The sequence below is a fragment of the Acipenser ruthenus genome, chromosome 8 (assembly GCF_902713425.1).
Source record: "Acipenser ruthenus chromosome 8, fAciRut3.2 maternal haplotype, whole genome shotgun sequence".
NCBI classification, from domain to species: Eukaryota; Metazoa; Chordata; class Actinopteri; order Acipenseriformes; family Acipenseridae; genus Acipenser; species Acipenser ruthenus.
The window spans coordinates 28,557,808-28,580,624 of record NC_081196.1 but is presented as its reverse complement, the minus strand read 5'-3'; the positions used below and the strand labels follow the sequence as shown (position 1 = coordinate 28,580,624).

General features: G+C 38.1%; 1 protein-coding gene across 1 annotated transcript in view; it reads left to right on the top strand.

Moving 5' to 3' along the window:
• Positions 1 to 22,367, top strand: part of LOC117407224 (interleukin-1 receptor type 1-like) — a 59,988-nt gene extending 37,621 nt beyond the window's left edge. Inside the window, exons 7-11 of the mRNA XM_034923052.2 lie at positions 9,437 to 9,566; positions 9,967 to 10,112; positions 13,944 to 14,087; positions 18,497 to 18,664; positions 19,131 to 22,367. Coding sequence (XP_034778943.2) covers positions 9,437 to 9,566; positions 9,967 to 10,112; positions 13,944 to 14,087; positions 18,497 to 18,664; positions 19,131 to 19,468 — 926 coding nt within the window. The 3' untranslated portion in view covers positions 19,469 to 22,367. The remainder of the gene's footprint in view (positions 1 to 9,436; positions 9,567 to 9,966; positions 10,113 to 13,943; positions 14,088 to 18,496; positions 18,665 to 19,130) is intronic.
• Positions 22,368 to 22,817: the final 450 nt, after the last annotated feature.

Genomic DNA, 22,817 nt, shown 5'->3' with positions numbered 1-22,817 from the left:
CTCGAGTCTGCTCAAGTCCACTTGTATCTATCATTGATTCGTTCTGAATACTTTAAACCCACCCCAACTACTGAGTGACAGCACATTCCTACATTTCTATTGGAGACTCCGCTTGCGAGATTTAAAACAAGATTAGTCAGGATGGAGGCTTGTTAGCGGGATTTCAAGATGTATTACAGTTAAGATACGGCAGATTTAAAACCAGAATTGTGGTGAAATGTACAAACATATCTACACACAAACCCCTGAAGAATGTGCCCGTGACCATAGGGATTTCGTTGTGGAAGACAGCAAAGGAAAGAAGGTACAACTTAAGTGTGCAAGTACTGTCGCGTTATTATACATATTTTGACACACACAAAAAAAAAACACTCAAGCATTTTGGAAAGTAACCAAAAACACTAATTTCATACAGTATATGAAAAACGAAAGCCCCGAAAAAAAAAAAAAGATTTACATAAAACTCAAATAGCTAAAAATAAGCACAGAAAAATACAATTAATAAAACCCGAAAAATTATTTATATTTATACGATATTTAATTATATCATACCCATGCCACACTTCACACATGTTTACATTCAGTATATACGGAGAACCGCTTGTCCAGTTGGCATGAAACTTGGTTTTTACATTATTTATAAGTTTAGCAGTGGTGTTGTGTTGGAGAAACGAGGAAGAGAAAAGACAAGGTGAGCAGCAGAGTTTTGGATGAGCTGGATGGATAGCAGAGGCAGGGAGGCCAGCCAGAAGGGAGTTGCAGTAGTCAAGGCGGAACAGTACCAGTGTCACATTTTAGGTTTTTACATACTCTTTTTATTGTATTTACACACTCTTAACTCAGGGGAGACGTTAGGAGGACAGAGATGTTTAAAACTCCTAGTGGTTTATGTTCGAGCACTGGATGAGCTGCGTGTCCATAAAACCTTTGTTTAACCAAGAAGATCACTCAGACTCATTTATTTGAAGTTTTATGAATCGGAGCAACCTCAGCGCTCCTTTGGTTTATTTAATGCCTTTAATATTGGATTAGTAGTTTGCGCATACCACCAAAACCCAGAAACATGTAATAACAATTAGCAGTCCTACGTTTATTACAAGCTCAGCATTAATACTTCAATAACCTAATACAATTATATGTATTTTGTGCAGCCCTCGGGCCAGCTAAGCACAAAGCCTACAAGCATCCACTGCTATATTTTAGCACATTCAATATAACTCTCTTAATACTAAAACATAGTTTCAACACCTCATAGCAATACAACCAATACATGCAAGATACAATAATTTCATTGATATGCTTACCTCCTATTACAAGGGAGAGTAGCGTGACCAAAAGAGAAAGACTGTCTTGTGAAGATCTGCAAAGGATGGACCATGTCACTGCCAAGCTGAGTCTTGATTGTGGTACCTCATTGTGAGAGATCTAGGTTTTTATAAGATTCTCTCTCCATTGGAATACATGGGAAGACTTAATCAAATCCAATCATTAATTAGCTTTTGACAGTTCTTACATTTTTTGGCAGATAACTAACGTTTCACAATTAATTGGAGTCATATGCCATTAATACATGTCAAACACTTGACCGTGATCTCATCCACTCATCTCTCGACCCCCTCCTTTATCTGAAAAGTTAGGTGAAGCAGAGTTCACAAAGTCCTTGCTACTTTTCTACTTTTTATATGTGTATTACAAATAAAATAATTGTTTGAATATATGAGTGTTGTGTGAATATATACAACACCAACAGTCATGATTATACTGATTTATATGTACCTGGCTTCTAAAAATATATTCCCTCATCTCATTTTTCAAATTAGTTTCCTTCTCTCCTTACAGGTGTGTGTTTAGCAGGTATTATAGGGAACTTCCATCCTATGTCTTTAGTATAGAGTTTCTCCCTGTGGAAAATCTAATGATTTTTATTTGAGTGTAAGGCTGTAGTATCCTTTTTCTTATAAGTTTCTAACAGCCTGAACTTAGCTGAACTTCAGATGACTTATTTTTTAGCTGTTCACAAACTGGCTAAAACCAGTTTGCTTGAGACACCTCTCTCTTTGCCAATTTCAGTAGTGATTAATGTTTTTAGTAACATTCCCTACCTCTACACCTTTTGCTCCACATGCTATTTCTCTGCCTGGCAACTAACTATCTTAATATATATTGGAATTAGTCAATTTCTGTTCTGGCCCCCTTCTAAGTTGAAGAATAATTCTGGCCTTGATACTGTAAGTTTCCCGTTAAGAGAATCCCTGCTTCTCTTGCCAACGAAGACCTCTTGGTACCAAGCACTGATCTTTCCAAAGGTAGGCTTGTAGAAAGTTTGAGAAAACAGGTTACATAGAGTTTACCTTTCCAAAGCCCATCCTTTGCTTTTTAAAGTTACTTATCAATATTTATCATCTTTTTATGCTGCATTATCTTTTTAACTCCAAACGAAGTATTTTTCTCCTTTATAGGATATGGTTGTTAACTATATTCCTCTTTACTAGCAGCAACAAAGCAGCAATATCGAAATAACAATTTATTTAACTTTTCTGTTCCCTTTTTGTGGTGTATCTTCTAAAATACTTGTTTTTCATGAATCAGAGGCTGCTTTTTTACTCTAAATCAGTTTTTAGCCACCCACTCATTCTAAGACTGAATTACAAGACAGGTGAACAAGCAAAAACTGATTCAAAATGAAATCTTTTAGTCCTTTTCTGTTTTCTTTTTAAAATACTCCAAACCCCTTTTTCTCTATATTCAGAAAGTATAGTTCTTGATTTCCATTACACGAGAGTAGATGTTAAAACTTCATGCTGATTTGAACTCGGCTCTCGCCAAGATAAGCACCAACTAAGACGTAGCTTTACAGTAAACTAATGTGATCCATCTGTGTCTCTATCCATTTGCGTTTCCTTCCATATGATGATGTAGATATCCTTCTGTCTGGTGTTAATGGCTGAAGTGTAATGCTGGCTCCAGGGATCAGCTTATTTTGCCTCCCTGGCGCATCAGCACACACAACGGCTGCGATGCTGGCTCCGGGGATCAACCACAGTGCGGCCTCCCCAGCGCATCAGCATGACAACCGTCTGGATTGAGCTAAGTAGGGTACATCTCTGGGGTTTTCAAGTGGGCACCTTCCATCCTCAGTGTTTCGTCGACTAGCCCACGACACCTCAAGAGGGCTCGACGGTGATTCTGGCATCCCAGCATCACCCCCCTCCGTCCCCCACTCAACTCAGCCCAGCTTACTTACCTGTACATCAGCGTTTCTTTCTTTCTATTGTGCTTGAGATCCCCAGTCAGAATCTTTCCGTCTCAACCACAGCCAGCTGCTGCTCCTCTCTGCTGCTTCAGATAAGTTCTTCACTGTGCGATGCAACTCTTGACCACTGAATCCGACGTCTCTGAGAAACCGGGTTGTAGAGTGTGCCACAAATCCTCGACAAACCACTTCCACTGGGTAAACCTGAACTCTCCATCCTTGCTGTTCCGCTTCAGTGGCTAGTTGAGCATACCGCAGTTTCTTCCTCTCATACGCCTCATCTACAGCATCCTCCCATGGCACTGTTAACTCTACCAGATGAACAAGGCGTGCTGATCCAGACCACAAGACAGTATCTGGTCGAAGGTTAGTGGTGGCAATCTCAGGTGGAAAAATAAGCCGTTGACCAACATCTGCCAGCATTTTCCAGTCTCTAGCAGCTTCCAGTTGTCCTGGGCGAGGATTGGTTTTAACACCTTTTCTTGGTGGTTGCTCTCCTGGGCGGAGGAATGTTGTCTTTTGTGTGTAATGTTTTGATGGAACAGGTGACAACTTATTGGTCATGTTACACTTGTCTTCCAATGCTAAGGCCAAACATCGCAGCACCTGGTCATGGCGCCAAGTAAACCGCCCTTGGCTAAGAGCCACCTTACATCCTGTCAAAATGTGCCTTAATGTTGCAGGTGATGAACACAAAGGACATGAGGGATCCTCTCCTACCCAGAGGTTTAGGTTCTGTGGTGATGGGAGAACATCATATGTTGACCTGATGAGGAAACTGATCCTGCTCTGTTCCATTGACCATAGGTCTTGCCAGCAAATCTTGCGTTGTTCCACACTCTCCCATCTCATCCATTCTCCCTGCTTGGCCTGGGAAATGGCCTTTATACACCTCATCCTCTCCTCCTGCTTTTGCACCTCGTTGAATACCAGCTTCCTCCTTTGAGCTGGGGCTGCCTTGTGCCATGTAGGAGGAGCTGAACTGAAACCAAGACCCCCTCTTCCATGCTGAACTTGCCCCATGATATCACCAATTCGAAGGGCAGCCTTTGCATCTTCCACAGCTTTCTTTACCGCCCACTTTCTTCCAGTTTTCAACACAGGTGCTGCTTCCCTTACGCATTTATCGCGTGACTCTACTAATGTCATTTCCAGTCTGACCTTGGCGCACTTAAACTCCTCGGTTAGGGCAGAGACTGGTAGCTGCAGTATTCCTTTACCATAAAGTCCCACTCTGCTGAGGCAGCGTGGAACTCCCAACCATTTCCTGATGTATGAACTGATTAAAGCTTCCAGCTTCTCTACTGTTGTCAAAGAAACCTCGTACACAGTCAGTGGCCACAGCAACCTCGGCAGTAGACCAAACTGAAAGCACCAGAGTTTTAGTTTACCTGGTAGAGCGCAGCTGTCTATGCTCTTCAACCCTTCCACTGTTGTTGTCTAACTTCTCCCACACGAACTGTGGGAACTTACTAAATGACTGCAGGCTGGACATGGCTTGGGCCCAGTCAGGGGTGATTCACCTCTGCACTTGTCACAGTCACACATAACAAGAGGGTTAACTCTGTACCTCTCACAATCATTCTGGACCTGTACATGTTTCTTTCATACATTTCATTTTGTTCACATAGAGACACCTTACGAGGTATGCCATCCACCCAGAACACAGTAGGAGGCCAAAACTCACTGTTTTTCATATCAGCCAGCATCCAGCATCTGTTTTGCTCTACATCATCAGTGGGCAGACTTAATATAACTGAATCTGAATCAATCGATGAACCGTGAACCCTAGCCACCGAAATTCTCCATGCAAAGGGATCCAATGTCTTGCTACACATAATAGCTGGTTCAGGGTCACCCGTGACACCAGGGCCTGAACTTGGAGCTACTGAGGAAGAAGCAACAGGAGCATGCCAGAGTAGAGATGTGCTGAGAGTAGGAGAAGGAGGGGTCGAGGGTGACACCGAGATTCTTGGTGGATGAGGAGGGAGAGAGGGTGGTGGATTCAAGATTAATAGAGATAGATCAGCAGTGGGGGAGGAAGAGGGAGGAAGAAAAGGGGGTCTGATTTGGAGAGGTTGAGTTTAAGATGATGCGAGTGCATCCAGGAGGAGATGGCCGAGAGACAGGTAGAGATACGGGAGGATATGTTGGGGTCAGAGGGGGGAAAGGAGAGGAAGACCTGGGCATCATCAGCATAAAAATGATACGAGAAGCCATGAGGGAGATGAGGGGACCCAGGAAGTGGGTGTAGAGAGAAAACAGGAGGGGTCCCAGGACCGAGCCTTGGGGGACGCCTGTAGAAAGAGAACAAGAGACAGAGGGTGAGTTTCGCCAGGAGACCCGGTACGTGCGATCGGAGAGGTAGGAGGAGAACCAGGCAAGAGCAGTGCTGGAGTCCCAGGTCAGCGAGGAAGAACAGAAGAATAGAGTGGTCGACCTGTGTCAAAGGCAGCAGAGAGGTTGAGGAGAATTAGGACAGAGGAGAGGGAGGTGGCACGGGCACAGATTAAAGAGTTGGAGACAGAGATGAGCAGTTTCAGTTGGTGTGCCAGGCGAAAACCTGATTGGAGGGGGTCGAGCAGAGAATATTTTGACAGGAAAGCAGAGAGCTGGTGATGCACCTCTCACTCAAGGGTTTTAGAGAGGAAAGAGAGAAGGGAGACGGGACAATAGTTCTGGAGGGATAAGGGATGAAGGGAGGGTTTTTTAAGATGGGGTGATGCAGGCTTGTTTGAAGGCAGAGGGGAAACAGCCAGAGAGCAGAGAGGAAATGAAAGGGAGTAGAGCAGGGACAGCAGCCTGGAAAAGGGGAGTGGGGAGGTCCAGAGCACACATGGTGGGTTTATAGCTCTGGAGCAGGGAGCAAAGATCAGAGTCCGACGCGTGAAAAGGAGGGAAGATTAGTAAGCGTTGCAGTGGGTGATGGGGAGTGAGCGAGTAGAGGGCGGGGTGGGTGGGGAAGGAGGCGAGATATTGAAGAGTTTGTGGATGTCTGATTTTGGAGGAGAAGGAAGCAAAGTCGTCAGCCGAGATACACTGGGGATGTTTATTTCTGTTGGGGACGTACAGTGCATACATATCTCACACTTTTTTTTTTAGAGTTTTGCATATAAAGAGAACTGCTTGTCCAGTTGAGAAAACGTACTGAGAACCTTTGTGTTTTTCTCTCTGGAGTATATGAAGACTGTACAGTATGTCTTATTGTCTGACTGCTCTCTATGTCACACTTGCATGTTTTTCATTCATCTAGAGTACCCCTAGTCAAATTCTTAGAAAACTTCTGATGAAGGTTATTGTGTTTATCATAATCTGGAGGAACTGTATATGGAGGCATGTATTTTCATTTTAAAACATGAAATCGGGTACAGTATTACACTTCGAAAAAGAAAGTTCTCATTTGCTTCTCTAGGAAAAGTGTTACACTTGCCCTTCCCAAGTAATTTCACCACAGCAGTTTCTTTGGGGTCAAGCCTCTTACTGGAAGCAAAGTATGTCATGTCATTAGGGGAAGCAGATGGTTGGTTATTAACAGGAATGAAGGCCTTAAAGGTGTAGGAACAATTCCAGGTGAAATGTCCAAGACTATCATAAAGCAAGGCTTGCAAACAGAGATTTATAATGTAGTATAGTAAATTGTCACATATCCGCCCATCACATCTGCACTAACCATTTATCCACCATGATCAATCTCTTCAGCAACGCTAGTTTATTATTAAACAGAGAAGATTAGTTCAGAGATTGTAGATCCTACCAAAGTTTTCGTACACTATGTTGTATGTACTCCGTGCGATACCATTGCTGGTAATGTCATGTGAGCTGTTCAGTGTGTTGATATGTAAATAAATCCTGTTTGCCTGCAGGGTGTAGCAGCTTCAAACTCCGTCTTCATCTCCTGCCTGTCAATCAGCAGTGAATGCATGCATCCACACGGCAGACGGCTACTCTGTCACAAGGATTAAAACCCTGTATCTTTATAAACAAGGGATTTAAGGGAGCTCCATAAAAGCTGAATCTCTAAACAATTGTGTGAATATAGTAATTGTTACAGCTGTCTATAATGGTATTTAAAACAGGATTCATTTATCTACCCTTACTCTGGTCCCACTGCAGTCAGATACACGACCGGATTACTGTACCTGAATACAGTAGTACACATAGCAATTTTGCAGCACAGCTTGTCTGCCTCCCCTCCCGCCTCCCCTAAAACTTCCACTAACAGCTACATCTCTCAGAATACAATGTCTTCAGTTACTAGGAAACTACACAAGTAAAACCAACCCATCAGACATTATCCAATCTCTGGCTAGCCATGGTGTCTGCAGCCAATCACAGTAAGAAAAATAAATTTGAAGCTACACAGGTTGAAGCGTAAACACCCCAGTCTAGCTACAAATCCAACTGGAACCATCGTCGGAGGGCGGGGCGAAGACAAAACATACACTGTCCTCCGAAGCGTGTGCCATCAGCCGACTGCTTTTATTTACACTGTGTACTCGCCATGCAGCCACCCAACAGCTACAGCGTCGGAGGACAACGCAGCTCTCGGGCAGCTTACAGGCAAGCCCACAGGCGCCCGGTCAGACTACAGAGGTCGCTGGTGTGCGGTGAGCCGAGGACACCCTGGCCGACCTAACCCTCCCTCCCCCCGGGCGACGCTCGGCCAATTGTGTGCTGCCCCCTGGGGGCTCCCGTCCACGGTCGGCTGTGGAATAGCCTGGACTCGAACTCACGACGTCCAGACTATAGAGAGCATTCCTGCACTCCACGTGGAGCGGCTTTACTGGATGCGCCACTCAGGAACCCCTTATTACCAAATTACCATTAAAGATTGTACAGTATTTATCTAAATTATTCATGACTTCAAGGTAATGTTGCATTTTACCCCCTGAAAATACATTTTACTCTGTGTTAAAATTAGAAGGTGCTACTCCCAGACCCAAAACGTTATCTAGAGTGCTGGCTGAAACAATTACTATATTCACACAAATGAGATTCAGCTTTTATGAGGGTTTCCTTGTCATAGAGCAGCTGTCTGCCATGTGGGTGAGTGCATTCACTGTACGAAAACTTTGGTGGGATCTACAATATCTGAACTAATCTTCTCTCTTCAATAACAAACAAATTCTGGCTACTTGCCCAGCTGTCGGCGGTTTCGACTTGCTTACTCACTCTTCGATATCCAACCCTGGTTCTGGTTCTGGTTCTTTCTTACTCACACACACACACACACGTCGGTGAATTTTGATGAAAGTACAATAAGATCATGTTTTAAGAGCAAAATAAAGAATACAGTAAGGTATAAGTAAGAGCAAGTTTGACCAAGAGCAGCTATAACTTCTAGTAAATATTTGCTTATATGAGTAAAGTCCAGCAATAACCTGTAGTAGGTATGATAAATAGATGATTTCCCAATAGCGCTGTGCACGTGGGTGACATTGCTGGAGAGCTTGATCATGGCAGATAAATGGTTAGGGCAGAGATGTGACGGATTACCGTATTTTAAAATTAAAATGCATGTTAGCCAGAGCACATTTAAGACCTTCAATCACTTTAAAAGTATCAGAAGCTGGGTTTATATGGAGGGTCCTTTGTTTTTCTATCTCTTGTACATAAACTGCATTGAAACTGAATGACTGGGAGTGGAACATTTGTTTATCTTTTAGATCCCTCACTACAGTGCTCCCCCTTTTTATAGCGCTAAAGTCAGGAGTCATAGTTACGAGACCATGTTATTTGTGTTCGGCCTTATTACGAGAATGAAAAGGCAAGAGGAATGGCATTATGGGACTAATGGAAGCCACGATCATACTGCCTATAACCTGCTCCACAGTATAAAGGGGTCACCTTATCATCTCCTCTTTAAAAGTATACAAAGGATATTAATTACCAAGCCGTCTCAAGTGCAGTAGTATCCCAAAATGTAATCCAAATATAGGCTATGACTAAGCCTTGATCACTAAATATATTGGTATCCCTAAATTGAAAATAGTATCCTTATTTATTACAGGAAATAGATTTCTCATTTTTCTGCAATGGTGACTGCCAAGAAAGAGGATACATTTGAATTTTGTACCAGGTGTGGCAGTCACCATTGCAAAGGTGAAAATCACTAACATGCTTGTTTTCCCTGTGTGTCTGTTTTAACAAAACTAACCAATAACTGCTGTTTTTGTCTTGCAGGATCCCCTTTCAACATAGTCTGTAAAGTGTTTACAGGGTTTTCTGGACAAAATGATCTTACCGATGTATGGTGGGAAGTAAATGAAACACGTATTCAAAATAGTAGTCAAATTACAGTAGAAAAACAAAGGTATGTGAAGTTCATTTCTATAACTTATACCAAAGACATATTTCTGTCTCATTTTCAGTTGTCTGCGATTTTGCTTTATTGTGTGTAGAGAGACTATTGACCGTAAACAGCGTCACAGGGGCAATAGTTGGATCTATTTTTGATGATGTGATGAGGTTTTAACCAATCACATGCCAGCATTTCTAAGGACTGATTCATAAGTAGTACGGTAATTCCAGTTTTAATAAAAATGTGGGTTACCATTAACTTGATAAGTACAGATTATCTTATGAAAATTATCTAATTTAAGAGTGTCTTAAAAAACAGAAAAAATAAAACAAAACCAAAAAAATTAAGATCCCTAACCCTTAATCTTTTTTGGACCCATTTAAAAAATGTTTATACTACTTTCTTTTCCCAGGGAAATTCTCACACAAACTGGCCAGGAGGTTGACGTAAAGCTAATTTTTACTGAATTAAAGGAGGATGATTTTGGCTCTAACTTCAGCTGCTTTGTTGTAAATGGAAGAGGTAGTGCTTTTGCATACTTCCTGCTGAAGCCTGCAGGTAAGTCTTGTGTTCATCATATTAGACATGCAAATAAAACTAAAATGTAGGAATTTTTTATTTACTGAGACACACGATCTATCATATTTCACTAACTAAATGGTACAGACAGGTTTATCTGTCATTTAAATATTGCTGCAGTGCACGCCACAAACTCTCATAGGCAAATTCTATAGTAGACTGAGTAGTCTGTTACATATTAAATATTGAAAAAAGTACACTGGTTGTGGTGGTGTTGGTGGCGTGTCAAACCAAAAAAAGAGTAGGCAACCATCTCACCCACTACAGAGCTCTGTTGTCTTTGAAATATTTTTTTGCTCACATAAAGTTGAGTTTTCCTTTAATAGTAACAAGTAAATACTTTTACTGAATATGTACTATTACACTGCTGTACTAAGCAAAAAAGGCTATTCCTTTTCGGTGTGGTGTGTTCAAGCATTTCGTAACCAAGTTGCTGATAATGGCTGGGGATCAATTTTTACTACTGTTCCAACAGGTGACTTGCTCCAGCCAATTGCTTCACCCGTTGAACCTAAACATGATCGGGGGCAGAAGTGTTTTTTTTTTTTTTTTTAAGAAACATTGCAAACTACTGCTTACAATATTTTTATTCTAGATCTGTTAGCATCTGACATTTTTAAAAATAAATCTGACAAGATAAAAAAAAAACTTGCCTGGGGAGTGTGTGGTCACTGGAAAAGCTATGAGTGGGGATTCAGTTAATACTCTATGACCCTCCCTTGGTAGAAAGTACAGTCCAAACCTATAGTTTTAGCGTTTTCTGTTTTGTTTACTTGTGGTTTTCTGTTTTTGTTTTACTCGTGGTTTTCTGTTTTTGTTTTACTCGTGGTTTTCTGTTTTGTTTTACTCGTGGTTTTTGTTTTACTTGTGGTTTTCTGGTTTTGTTTTACTCGTGGTTTTCTGTTTTGTTTTACTCGTGGTTTTCTGTTTTGTTTTACTCGTGGTTTTCTGTTTTTGTTTTACTCGTGGTTTTCTGTTTTTGTTTTACTCGTGGTTTTCTGTTTTGATTTACTCGTGGTTTTTGTTTTACTCGTGGTTTTCTGTTTTGGTTTTACTCGTGGTTTTCTGTTTTGTTTTACTCGTGGTTTTTGTTTTACTCGTGGTTTTCTGTTTTGGTTTTACTCGTGGTTTTCTGTTTTGTTTTACTCATGGTTTTTGTTTTACTCGTGGTTTTCTGTTTTGTTTTACTCGTGGTTTTCTGTTTTGTTTTACTCGTGGTTTTCTGTTTTTGTTTTACTTGTGGTTTTCTGTTTTGTTTTACTCGTGGTTTTCTGTTTTTGTTTTACTCGTGGTTTTCTGTTTTTGTTTTACTCGTGGTTTTCTGTTTTGATTTACTTGTGGTTTTTGTTTTACTCGTGGTTTTCTGTTTTGGTTTTACTCGTGGTTTTCTGTTTTGTTTTACTCGTGGTTTTCTGTTTTTGTTTTACTTGTGGTTTTCTGTTTTGTTTTACTCGTGGTTTTCTGTTTTTGTTTTACTCGTGGTTTTCTGTTTTGATTTACTCGTGGTTTTCTGTTTTTGTTTTACTCGTGGTTTTCTGTTTTGTTTTACTCGTGGTTTTCTGTTTTTGTTTTACTCGTGGTTTTCTGTTTTGATTTACTTATGGTTTTCTGGTTTTGTTTTACTCGTGGTTTTTGTTTTACTCGTGGTTTTCTGTTTTTGTTTTACTCGTGGTTTTCTGTTTTGTTTTACTCGTGGTTTTCTGTTTTTGTTTTACTCGTGGTTTTCTGTTTTGTTTTACTCGTGGTTTTCTGTTTTTGTTTTACTCGTGGTTTTCTGTTTTTGTTTTACTCGTGGTTTTCTGTTTTGATTTACTTGTGGTTTTTGTTTTACTCGTGGTTTTCTGTTTTGGTTTTACTCGTGGTTTTCTGTTTTGTTTTACTCGTGGTTTTCTGTTTTGTTTTACTCGTGGTTTTCTGTTTTTGTTTTACTCGTGGTTTTCTGTTTTGATTTACTCATGGTTTTCTGTTTTTGTTTTACTTGTGGTTTTCTGTTTTGTTTTACTCGTGGTTTTCTGTTTTTGTTTTACTCGTGGTTTTCTGTTTTGTTTTACTCGTGGTTTTCTGTTTTTGTTTTACTCGTGGTTTTCTGTTTTGATTTACTTATGGTTTTCTGGTTTTGTTTTACTCGTGGTTTTTGTTTTACTCGTGGTTTTCTGTTTTTGTTTTACTCGTGGTTTTCTGTTTTGTTTTACTCGTGGTTTTCTGTTTTGATTTACTTGTGGTTTTCTGGTTTTGTTTTACTCGTGGTTTTCTGTTTTGTTTTACTCGTGGTTTTCTGTTTTTGTTTTACTTGTGGTTTTCTGTTTTGTTTTACTCGTGGTTTTCTGTTTTTGTTTTACTCGTGGTTTTCTGTTTTGATTTACTTGTGGTTTTCTGGTTTTGTTTTACTCGTGTGTTTTCTGTCTGTTTTACTCGTGGTTTTCTGTTTTGTTTTACTCGTGGTTTTCTGTTTTTGTTTTACTCGTGGTTTTCTGTCTGTTTTACTCGTGGTTTTCTGTTTTGTTTTACTCGTGGTTTTCTGTTTTGATTTACTCGTGGTTTTCTGTTTGTTTTACTCGTGGTTTTCTGTTTTGTTTTACTCGTGGTTTTCTGTTTGTTTAACTCGTGGTTTTCTGTTTTGTTTTACTCATGGTTTTCTGTTTTTGTTTTACTCAGGGTTTTCTGTTTTGTTTTACTCGTGGTTTTCTGTTTTTGTTTTACTCAGGGTTTTCTGTTTTGTTTTACTCGTGGTTTTCTGTTTTTGATTTACTTGTGGTTTTCTGTTTTGATTTACTTGTGGTTTTCTGTTTTTGTTTTACTCGTGGTTTTCTGTTTTGTTTTACTCGTGGTTTTCTGTTTTGATTTACTTGTGGTTTTCTGTTTGTTTTACTCGTGGTTTTCTTTTTTGTTTTACTCGTGGTTTTCTGTTTTTGTTTTACTCGTGGTTTTCTGTTTTGTTTTACTCGTGGTTTTCTGTTTTTGTTTTACTCGTGGTTTTTTGGTTTTGTTTTACTCGTGGTTTTCTGGTTTTGTTTTACTTGTGGTTTTCTGGTTTTGATTTACTTGTGGTTTTCTGTTTTGATTTACTTGTGGTTTTCTGTTTTTGATTTACTTGTGGTTTTCTGTTTTGATTTACTTGTGGTTTTCTGGTTTTGTTTTACTCGTGGTTTTCTGTTTTTGTTTTACTCGTGGTTTTCTGTTTTGTTTTACTCGTGGTTTTCTGTTTTGATTTACTCGTGGTTTTCTGTTTGTTTTAATCGTGGTTTTCTTTTTTGTTTTACTCGTGGTTTTCTGTTTTTGTTTTACTCGTGGTTTTCTGTTTTGTTTTACTCGTGGTTTTCTGTTTTTGTTTTACTCATGGTTTTCTGTTTTGATTTACTCGTGGTTTTCTGTTTGTTTTACTCGTGGTTTTCTGTTTTTGTTTTACTCGTGGTTTTCTGGTTTTGTTTTACTCGTGGTTTTCTGTTTTGTTTTACTCGTGGTTTTCTGTTGTTTTACTCGTGGTTTTCTGGTTTTGTTTTACTCGTGGTTTTCTGTTTTTGTTTTACTCGTGGTTTTCTGTTTTGTTTTACTTGTGGTTTTTGTTTTACTCTTGGTTTTCTGTTTTGTTTTACTCGTGGTTTTTGTTTTACTTGCGGTTTTCTGTTTTGTTTTACTCGTGGTTTTCTGTTTTTGTTTTACTCGTGGTTTTTGTTTTACTTGTGGTTTTCTGTTTTTGTTTTACTCGTAGTTTTCTTTTTTGTTTAACTCATGGTTTTCTGTTTTTTAAAAAAAAAATTTAAATACACAGTTTTACGCATTATTTTCTGATCATTGCCTGTTTTTATGCAGGGCCCAGTTTTCTGGTTTATGTTGGACTGACTTTTGCCATACTCGTATTACTCACCATCACAAGTTTGGCCATCTACAAGATTTTCAAGATTGATATTGTCCTCTGGTATAGAAAATCAAGTCATCATCTTAAAAAAAATCAAGGTATTTCCTGTTTCACCAACTTTAGAATATGTCATAAAGACACCTATCATGCACTTTACACAAAGTGCAATTAACACTGTTTTTTGCAAACAATTTAATAAGTCTGCTACAAAACCAGTAAAAAGTTACTCAGAAGTCATTGATGTCTGCTGTACAAGATATATCTTTTTTCAAAGTTATCAGGATTGTTTTGATATTTTTATACATGTCCTTTCTTTTGCAGTTAATTTTCATTTCACATTGGGGTCTTGCCATAAAAATGTCTTTATGCATCACATCCTCTCCCTTATAAGATTTTATCACTGTACATTTTTACAATAATCTTATTGCACTTTGCTATGCTTTTACTATGGAAAACTTTTGTAAGGGCTGTTTGTAACTTTGACAAAGATGGCTGCATGGGGTGATGTCAGACCAGAAACAAACCAAAACCAGGAATGGCAGGGCAAAACAGATGCTACGCCGCTCATTACGTTTATTAATAGAAAAATAAACAGTTTTACAAAACAGAACAAACAGACTCTCAAAACAAAAGGGCACGTTGGCCAAAACAAACAAGCAGACGGAACAAACAAGTAAGTACTGTGCTGGTGTAGACCCAGCACGGTTTTATCAATTGTTTTACTTTCCTTCACCAACCTCTTTCCGCCTCTCAAACACACTCATCACCGTGCAGCCAAAGCTGCAGGTCTTTTATATTGGTGACTGAGAGATTAACTGGCAAACAATTATTATATTATCCCTCGGTCACATTCTGCACGTATTTACTAAATCTGCGTGACTGTCAGCTAGTTAGATAATCAGTAGCTGACAGTAACGCATTCTCAAGAGGAATTTAAAACAGATATCAAATAATGGTGGCTACTTTTCGTCCGCGCCGCAAACAATAGTAATACAATTAAATAAGGCTTTTCGCCAGTCATATTTACATAAATATATACATAGGAGCGGGACACTCCGCCAGGGTAACCAATCTCCTCTCACAGACTGCTTTAAATGGTTTGTCTGTCTGTCATCTTTACTAGGATCTTTACCTTGCTCCAAGTACAGGAAAAGAAAAAATGTGACCATCAAAAGATTATGGCCTAGTGAATCAGGCTCCAACCTGTACTCATTCCTATTTACAGCTGGAAACCAGACCTGAACAGCAGCTTATAGACCAAAAATGAAAATAAACACACAAAATGAAATTGCAATAAACAGTCACTTTTGGGGTGGAAAAAAAGTGTTCATGCATATTGTGTGATTGACTAATTATTATTATTGGTTTGGATAAAACTGCAAAAACGAATATTTATTTAGCTGGTTAGAGTAGGATACACACTAAACTACAGCAATAACTCTGCTCACACTGTTATTACAGGACAACACAGTAAGAAATATTTAAAAATAAATAATAATAATCTTCAACCATTGAAATATAAGAAGATAAATATAAAAATAAAATATGACAGAATTGTATACATTACATTCTAATATTAATAGCTGATGTTTATATATTGCTGTACTCTTCAAGAGTTGCTGTTTTCTAGATGACCTCTCATTAGCCATGTTTATATGTTACAAAGATTGATGGTAATAAGGATTCACCCACACAACAGTTTAACCTCAGTTGCTTATCTTTTATATTACTGATACTATTATTTATTTATTTCTTAGCAGACGCCCTTATCCAGGCAGTGGTACTTGCACAGTAAAAAATATTCACCGTTAGGTTATGTACTGAGTGTACTGACGCAAATGGGAATGAATGTGCATACTGAGTGTGTGACTAAACTAAAGTTTATTGATTGAGGGTAGCTTACATACAGAGTTGTAAACAAGGAAGGAGAAGGGTTATTACCAGATAAAGTGTGGTGATTATTTGTTCCTGTATTATGACGTGTTGCCAATAATTATCTCTTGTTAGGGGACACAAATACCCTGTAGATAGCAGCAACCATTCAACTGTCCGGATCTGCAACTAGCATTTGTAATGAAGGACAACTCCTTTTACAAAAACCTGCCTACTTCTTCCTGAAAGAAACCATAATAAAAAATTAAAGTAAAAAACATGGCCCCAGAACAGAATATATCACTGCTGTGCACCAAGTTCTGTGCAGCAGGAAGTCTTTGAGATCGGTGCAGTTTGTGTCATTTACAATGTCTTTGATGATCTCACACAAGCAATCCACAGTGGAAATGGTGGTGTGATTTGCCACTAGAAACACTAGTTTCAATACTGCCCTTCTATTTTTGTCACTAACCTCCAAGACAGAATGTGGAGCAGCATTGTTAATGTTTCGTTGTTTTCTTGGAAGCCATTGACTGTGTCTCTTGGATTAGCAATTAGCCACCCTAAAAAAAAAGACTTTACTTCGCTATTTACTTTCATTATTTAAAGATGCGCTCTATTAAATTACTTATTTTGAAATGCAATGGAAACTGAAAAATATCAGCATGAAACTAAAGCTCTGTATTTTGTATTAGAAAATAAGCCATTTATAAGGGAGTTCCTCTTAATTGCTACATTTTAAGGGGTACTTTTATTTATTAACTGTGAACAAGTAGTTTTTAGGGGTTAGTAAATATAAATTGAATATTATTATTATATTTAGGATTGCTGTTTTTCTGTGTTTTTCCCCCCGGCATTTTCTTCCCCTTTTAAGAATTCGATTGATCCCTGCTAAATTGGTTTAATATACGTGTTTTGGTGCGCGCAGAACGAAGAAACTGCATTGAAACAAGGGTCCAACATTTTAATACGTGATTATAAAAAATAATAAATGCAGGCCACTATTAGAATCACTATTTGTAATTGTATTAACATTAATACAGACTAGTCATTTATTAATGTTTTAGCATTCTTCATTCTGCGTGTGTGTGTGTGTGCTGCTTTTACACTCATTCTGATTTAATGTGTTATGTTAATCATTGTGTCAATCATTGCAGAGATTTCATGTTAAAAAAAAAACAAACTGCAGCATTTTGCTAAAACCAGCCAAAAATAGACAACCTGCCTAGCATCATTTTCTCCCGCAAAACGTAATTAAAAACAGCCACGTTTTGCGGAAAAAACGGCCAGTTGGCAGCACTGCAGCTGACATCCGATGGGCCAGATGGAAGGCTCTCCCACGGGCTGCCAATTGAAGAAAGCTGCCCTACACAAAGGTCCCGTCCACAGCAATTACTTTTTGATTGGCCAAATATAATGCAAGAATGGGTTAAGTCACCAAGGATTTTGTGTCTGCTCAAGTGTGGAATCTTGAGGCTCCCTGAGTGGCTCACCTACTAAATGCACTGTTAAAACTGGAGCCATCATAAAAAATACAGTATTTATTTAGGTGGTTTAGGGTGGGAATCAAAAGCCATATAGCAGCATGTGGCTGTGTGGTCCAGTGGTTAAAGAAAAGGGCTTGTAACCAGGAGGTCCCCGGTTCACATCCTGGCTCACTCACTGACTCACTGTGTGACCTTGAGCAAGTCACTTAACCTCCTTGTGCTCCATCTTTCAGGTGAGACGTTGTTGTAAGTGATTCTGTAGCTGATGCATAGTTCATACACCCTTGTCTCTGTAAGTCACCTTGGATAAAGGTGTCTGTTAAATAAACAAATAATAATAATTTACACACTAGGTCAGCATTCTGTGTAAAAATGTTGTAGGCATATTTTTATGATGCACATGAATATTCACATTAGAGATATGCCCTCTGTATACAGTATAGCGTCCCAGGTGTGGTCTGTAATTACAGTGGATGTTGTGTTGCTCGTGACATTTTCATGGTAAGACCCCCATGTCAAAAAATAATGATAATAAAAATCTGTTCAAAACTGATTTATGATCAAAGACAAAAACAGGATGATGTCAAAGATTTTGTAGGACAACACAATAGGCATAAACATTGTTTTGTTGTAAACCCTATAGCCTTTTCAGTAACACCTTTTAAGCTTTCAAATGTTCTGTTGAATGATGTTAAATGTTTATATATATATATATATATATATATATATATATATATATATATATATATATATATATATATGTTTATTGAGGATTATTGTTTACCTTTTAAATTGACTTTCCTTACAATGCAAGATTTTTAAGGTAAAAAAATAGTGTCAACCACCAAACTAGAAAAAGAAATGAAAAAAATAATAAACTAAACTTAAATGTAGCATTAATTGTTGAATTTGTACCAAAATGTTGGTTAGTAAAACAAAATGATTTCCTTTAAGGGATTGCTTTTGAGAGTGCGGTTTCTTTTCTTTTTTTAATTTAGTTTTGGCACTGCCTTGTAAACGGGCACCTCACTACTTTATTGGTGTGCATACCTCCTCTGTTACAATTATATATTAAGATACTATTTTAATCCTTGGTCCTTATTAGGAATATTAAACTGGTTTATTCATATTCATTGATTGTGTTCTAGTTTCAGATGGAAAAGTTTACGACGCATACATTATCTACCCAAAAAACCACCAGACCAGTTCCTCAAAAGATCCTGCCATATTTGCACTGCAGATACTGCCAGAAGTCTTGGAGAAAAAGTGTGGATACAAACTCTTCATATTGGGAAGGGATGAGCTGCCTGGTGAAGGTGTGTTTAATACTGGCCAGTTTTCACAGCTACTGGGGAGAAAATGTTACCAAGCAAGCTGAAGGAAACTTTGTTTAGTTTAACCTGAATTCAGCTTTAGTTGCCAGATACTTTGCTGATCTACCTTTGTCCTAAAGTGAAAAAGAACTGGCAACTACAACTCAAGAGCTGCTCCTGAACTCAGACCAAGCACAGCGTATATCAAACATGTGGTGAAACATTTGAGTGATTTGCAATAAGGACCACTCGGACTGTTTTTAAAATATTATAAAGAGGCAAGGGTACTTTTATATCATAAACATTTTGCAAATTTTATTTCTTGCCATTTAATTTCCATCAGCTACTGAGGGGTTTAACTAAGAGTTTTAGTACTGGGTCCAGGAAGGCACTGACTTTTTAATGTCTTTTGTTGATGCTCTTGTTTTAATTTGCTTTTTGATCCATATTTCCCTTCTATTTTATGCAGCTGTGGCAGACATTGTGAATGAAAATGTACAGAACAGCAGAAGACTGATTATAATTTACACATCCACAACGTTTGGACTGGAGGACTCGGACATTCAGCTAGAACAACAGGCAGGATTGCATGACGCCTTCATTGACAACCAAATCAAAATCATTTTAATTGAGTTGGAGAAAATCAAAGACTATTCTGACTTTCCTGAATCAATCCGGTATTTAAAAAACAAACAAGGAGCAATAAGATGGAAAGGAGATTTCACAGAAAAAACTATGTCACCGTCCTCACGGTTTTGGAAGCATGTTCGATATCACATGCCATTGAATGCGCCAGGCCCATCATGAAAAGAATGTGCTGTTAGGCTTATAACCGCCCAGATCTTGGAAACCTCTTTCAGGGTTCTTTCTCTGGTTATGAGTGCATTTTATCGCCATGCCTTTTATACTGTGAATGTGATTCAGAGCAAACAAAGCTTTCTGCTCATTCACACCTACGATAGCCCTGGCTATAGACTGGGAGGCAGATAATTTATATGTCAAGGCCAGTGAAAGAGAACACACTACATACATGCAGTAGCTCTGACAAAAATGCCACAGTTTTAGTGCTCTGACGTATGCCACAGTTTTATGAAGAAGTGTTCATGTGATCTTTTAATGCAACCAGTACACACCTTTAATGAGGATTTTTAAAAAGTTTATCGTGTTGTTACATAGTAAAAGCAACATAAGGTTAAGCATAGTGAAGGAATGATGAAATTGTCATGTAAGATTAAGGGGCTAGTTTAGTTTTATTAAGCTTTATTCACAAAACTTTAAGAACTGCTTTTAAGATTGTTTTTGTTAAAACCTATTCTTAATAATTAAATCAAGTTTGCAGTCCTTCAATTATTGTGAATAGGACCTGTTAGTTCTTAACTAGCTTAGTTGTAGTATCAGAAATCATGGTTTTAAAATGAAAATACATGTTGGTATAATTCAAACAGCTTTAAAAACTTTGAGACTTACTGTATACAGCAAATGGAAGTGCACAATGGGGAATATGTATTCATTATTTTCTAATGAATAGCTCTGGACTCTTGACCGTAGGGTCGTGGGTTCAATCCCCGGTTGGGGACACTGCTGCTGTACCCTTGAGCAAGGTACTTTACCTAGATTGCTCCAGTAAAAACCCAACTGTATAAATGGGCAATTGTATGTAAAAAATAATGTGTTAAAAAATAATGTAATTGTATGTAAAAATAATGTGATATCTTGTAACAATTGTAAGTCGCCCTGGATAAGGGCGTCTGCTAAGAAATAAATAATAATAATAATAATAATTATTATTTTGTGAATTACAACCCATTTAACAAAAATGAACATCATTGGTAAGCTAGTTGCATAATTGGTAAAACATACATAAACTTGACTGGAACAACAGAAATCTATAGCAAGCAAAAGCAATGGGAATAGTACAGTGCACATTTACCACGATAAGGGTACAATGTTTTTTAGAATGGGTTTTTTAATAGCAATTTATGCTTCAGCTACAATATATGGGTACAGTAACCTGTGAAAACAATAATTCTGTACCAGTACTATAACAATTCATTGTTTAAGAGATTCCATATGACATTTTACATGGATTTGAAAACAGTTGTCTAACCCAATTTTAAAATCAGCTCAACTGTTATTCAGTTTGGACAACTCCTGAGATTTAGAAACAACATTTATTAGACTTAAGACATGTACTATAAATAGTACTTGATCTGAACTTACTGACGATGCCAAAAATAAGGTAGAGGTTGGGGAGGAGGATATAAACTCACAAGCGTGGCACAGACTGCATAAAGTCACCCTTTTGTTTTTAAATGACTACTGCGTCCTGAATGGCTTCACTTTTTTATTCTGGATTAATGGAATGGAGTTTGGTCACTATCACCAATGAAGTAGAATATTTTAGCACTACCTCCTATAACAATTCATTTTATTTTAAGGCCAAAGCAGTGTGATTTATGTTCTTTTAACAAATATCTAATTGTAAAATACAGAACATCTTTTAATTTGGGTTACTATAGCTTACTGAAAAATTGCCCAATACAGTGTTGTTAAAACTGAACACTTACACAGATTGTAATTTAAAGACTAACATCTGGAATGTACTGCTGGTGCACTATTAAAACCTCTGTTTGTAATGTACAGTACTGTATGTTTCTACTTATTACAAACCAACATTGAAGCTTGCCTTATACAATAATCCCAGATGGGCAGCAGTGTGGAGTAGCGGTTAGGGCTCTGGACTCTTGACCGGAGGGTCATGGGATCAATCAAAGATCGGGGACACTGCTGCTGTACTCTTGAGCAAGGTACTTTACCTAGATTGCTCCTGTAAGAACCCAACTATATAAATGGGTAATTGTATGTAAAGATAATATGTAAAAAAATAATGTAATTGTATGTAAAAATAATGTGATATCTTGTAACAATTGTAAGTCGCCCTGGATGAGGGTGTCTGCTAAGAAATTAATAATAGTACAGACTTAGTAATGCGTCTTCTGCAAAATATAGGTCAAATGAAGACTATAAATACTACAGTGTGTACTGTGGGATCCAGGTATATTTGCAACTTTCACACACATACCTTCTATTTTGAATGTTAATTGAATAAAATACCTGTATAGTGATTTGGGGAAATTGTGTCTGTGTCATTTAAAATTAAAAAATGGGATTGCTGTAAGTTTAGTTATGAAAATGAAATATTTTCGATACATTTTTTTTTCTGCCTTTTTATTGTAAGTTAAGGTCCATACTTCTTGGGAGGTTTCCATTTTTAAGTGTAAGTAGCTCATTGTATAAGTAGCTGTCAGTTTACGGCCTTGGTACACCAATATGGTAGCAAAAATACCAGCGGCCTGGATGAGAGGAAGATCATCTTCTACTCTGCTTTTAAAATACTCAACGCAGAAGTTAATTGCCATTGATTGGTACTCAATTGTAAACATGAGGGAGGACAACTTTTCTGTTTTGAAATCAAAATGTTAATGAATGGATTTATTGAATACCTGCTGATAAATACTTGACAATTCTCAGTAATATTTAATCATATCCTGATGTAACTATCACTATTATCTGCTGTATTATTGAATTGTGGTTTGTCACACTTGTACTTTGCTTGAACAAAAGTTATTGTATTTCTTGCTCTTATTGTATTACTTTTATTGTAACACTTGAAATGTATTTGCTTACGATTGTAAGTCGCCCTGGATAAGGGCATCTGCTAAGAAATAAATAATAATAATAATAATAATTTTTTTTTTCTCACCCCTAGTTTTAGTTCTATGTGGGTCCATAAACACAGGAGGCTGTGTGGTCCAGTGGTTAAAGAAACAGGCTTGTAAACAGGAGGTCCTGGTTCAAATCCCACCTCAGCCACTGACTCATTGTGTGACCCTGTCAGTGGTCTATCCCTATTAACATTAATGCCAGTCTCCAGTACTTTGGTTTCAATGTCACCACAATAATTTCACTTCTGCAGTTCTGCCAGCTTCACCTTTGAGGCTGATAAGTTTATGTGACAAATACCACACATTTAGACGTGTTACTTGTCAAATAAGACAGTACTGTATGTGGGATAGATTTTTAATATTGTGAGAACCCCCAGTTGTACAGACAACCAATTAAGTTACCAAAGAACAACTGAGGCACTTGTAATACT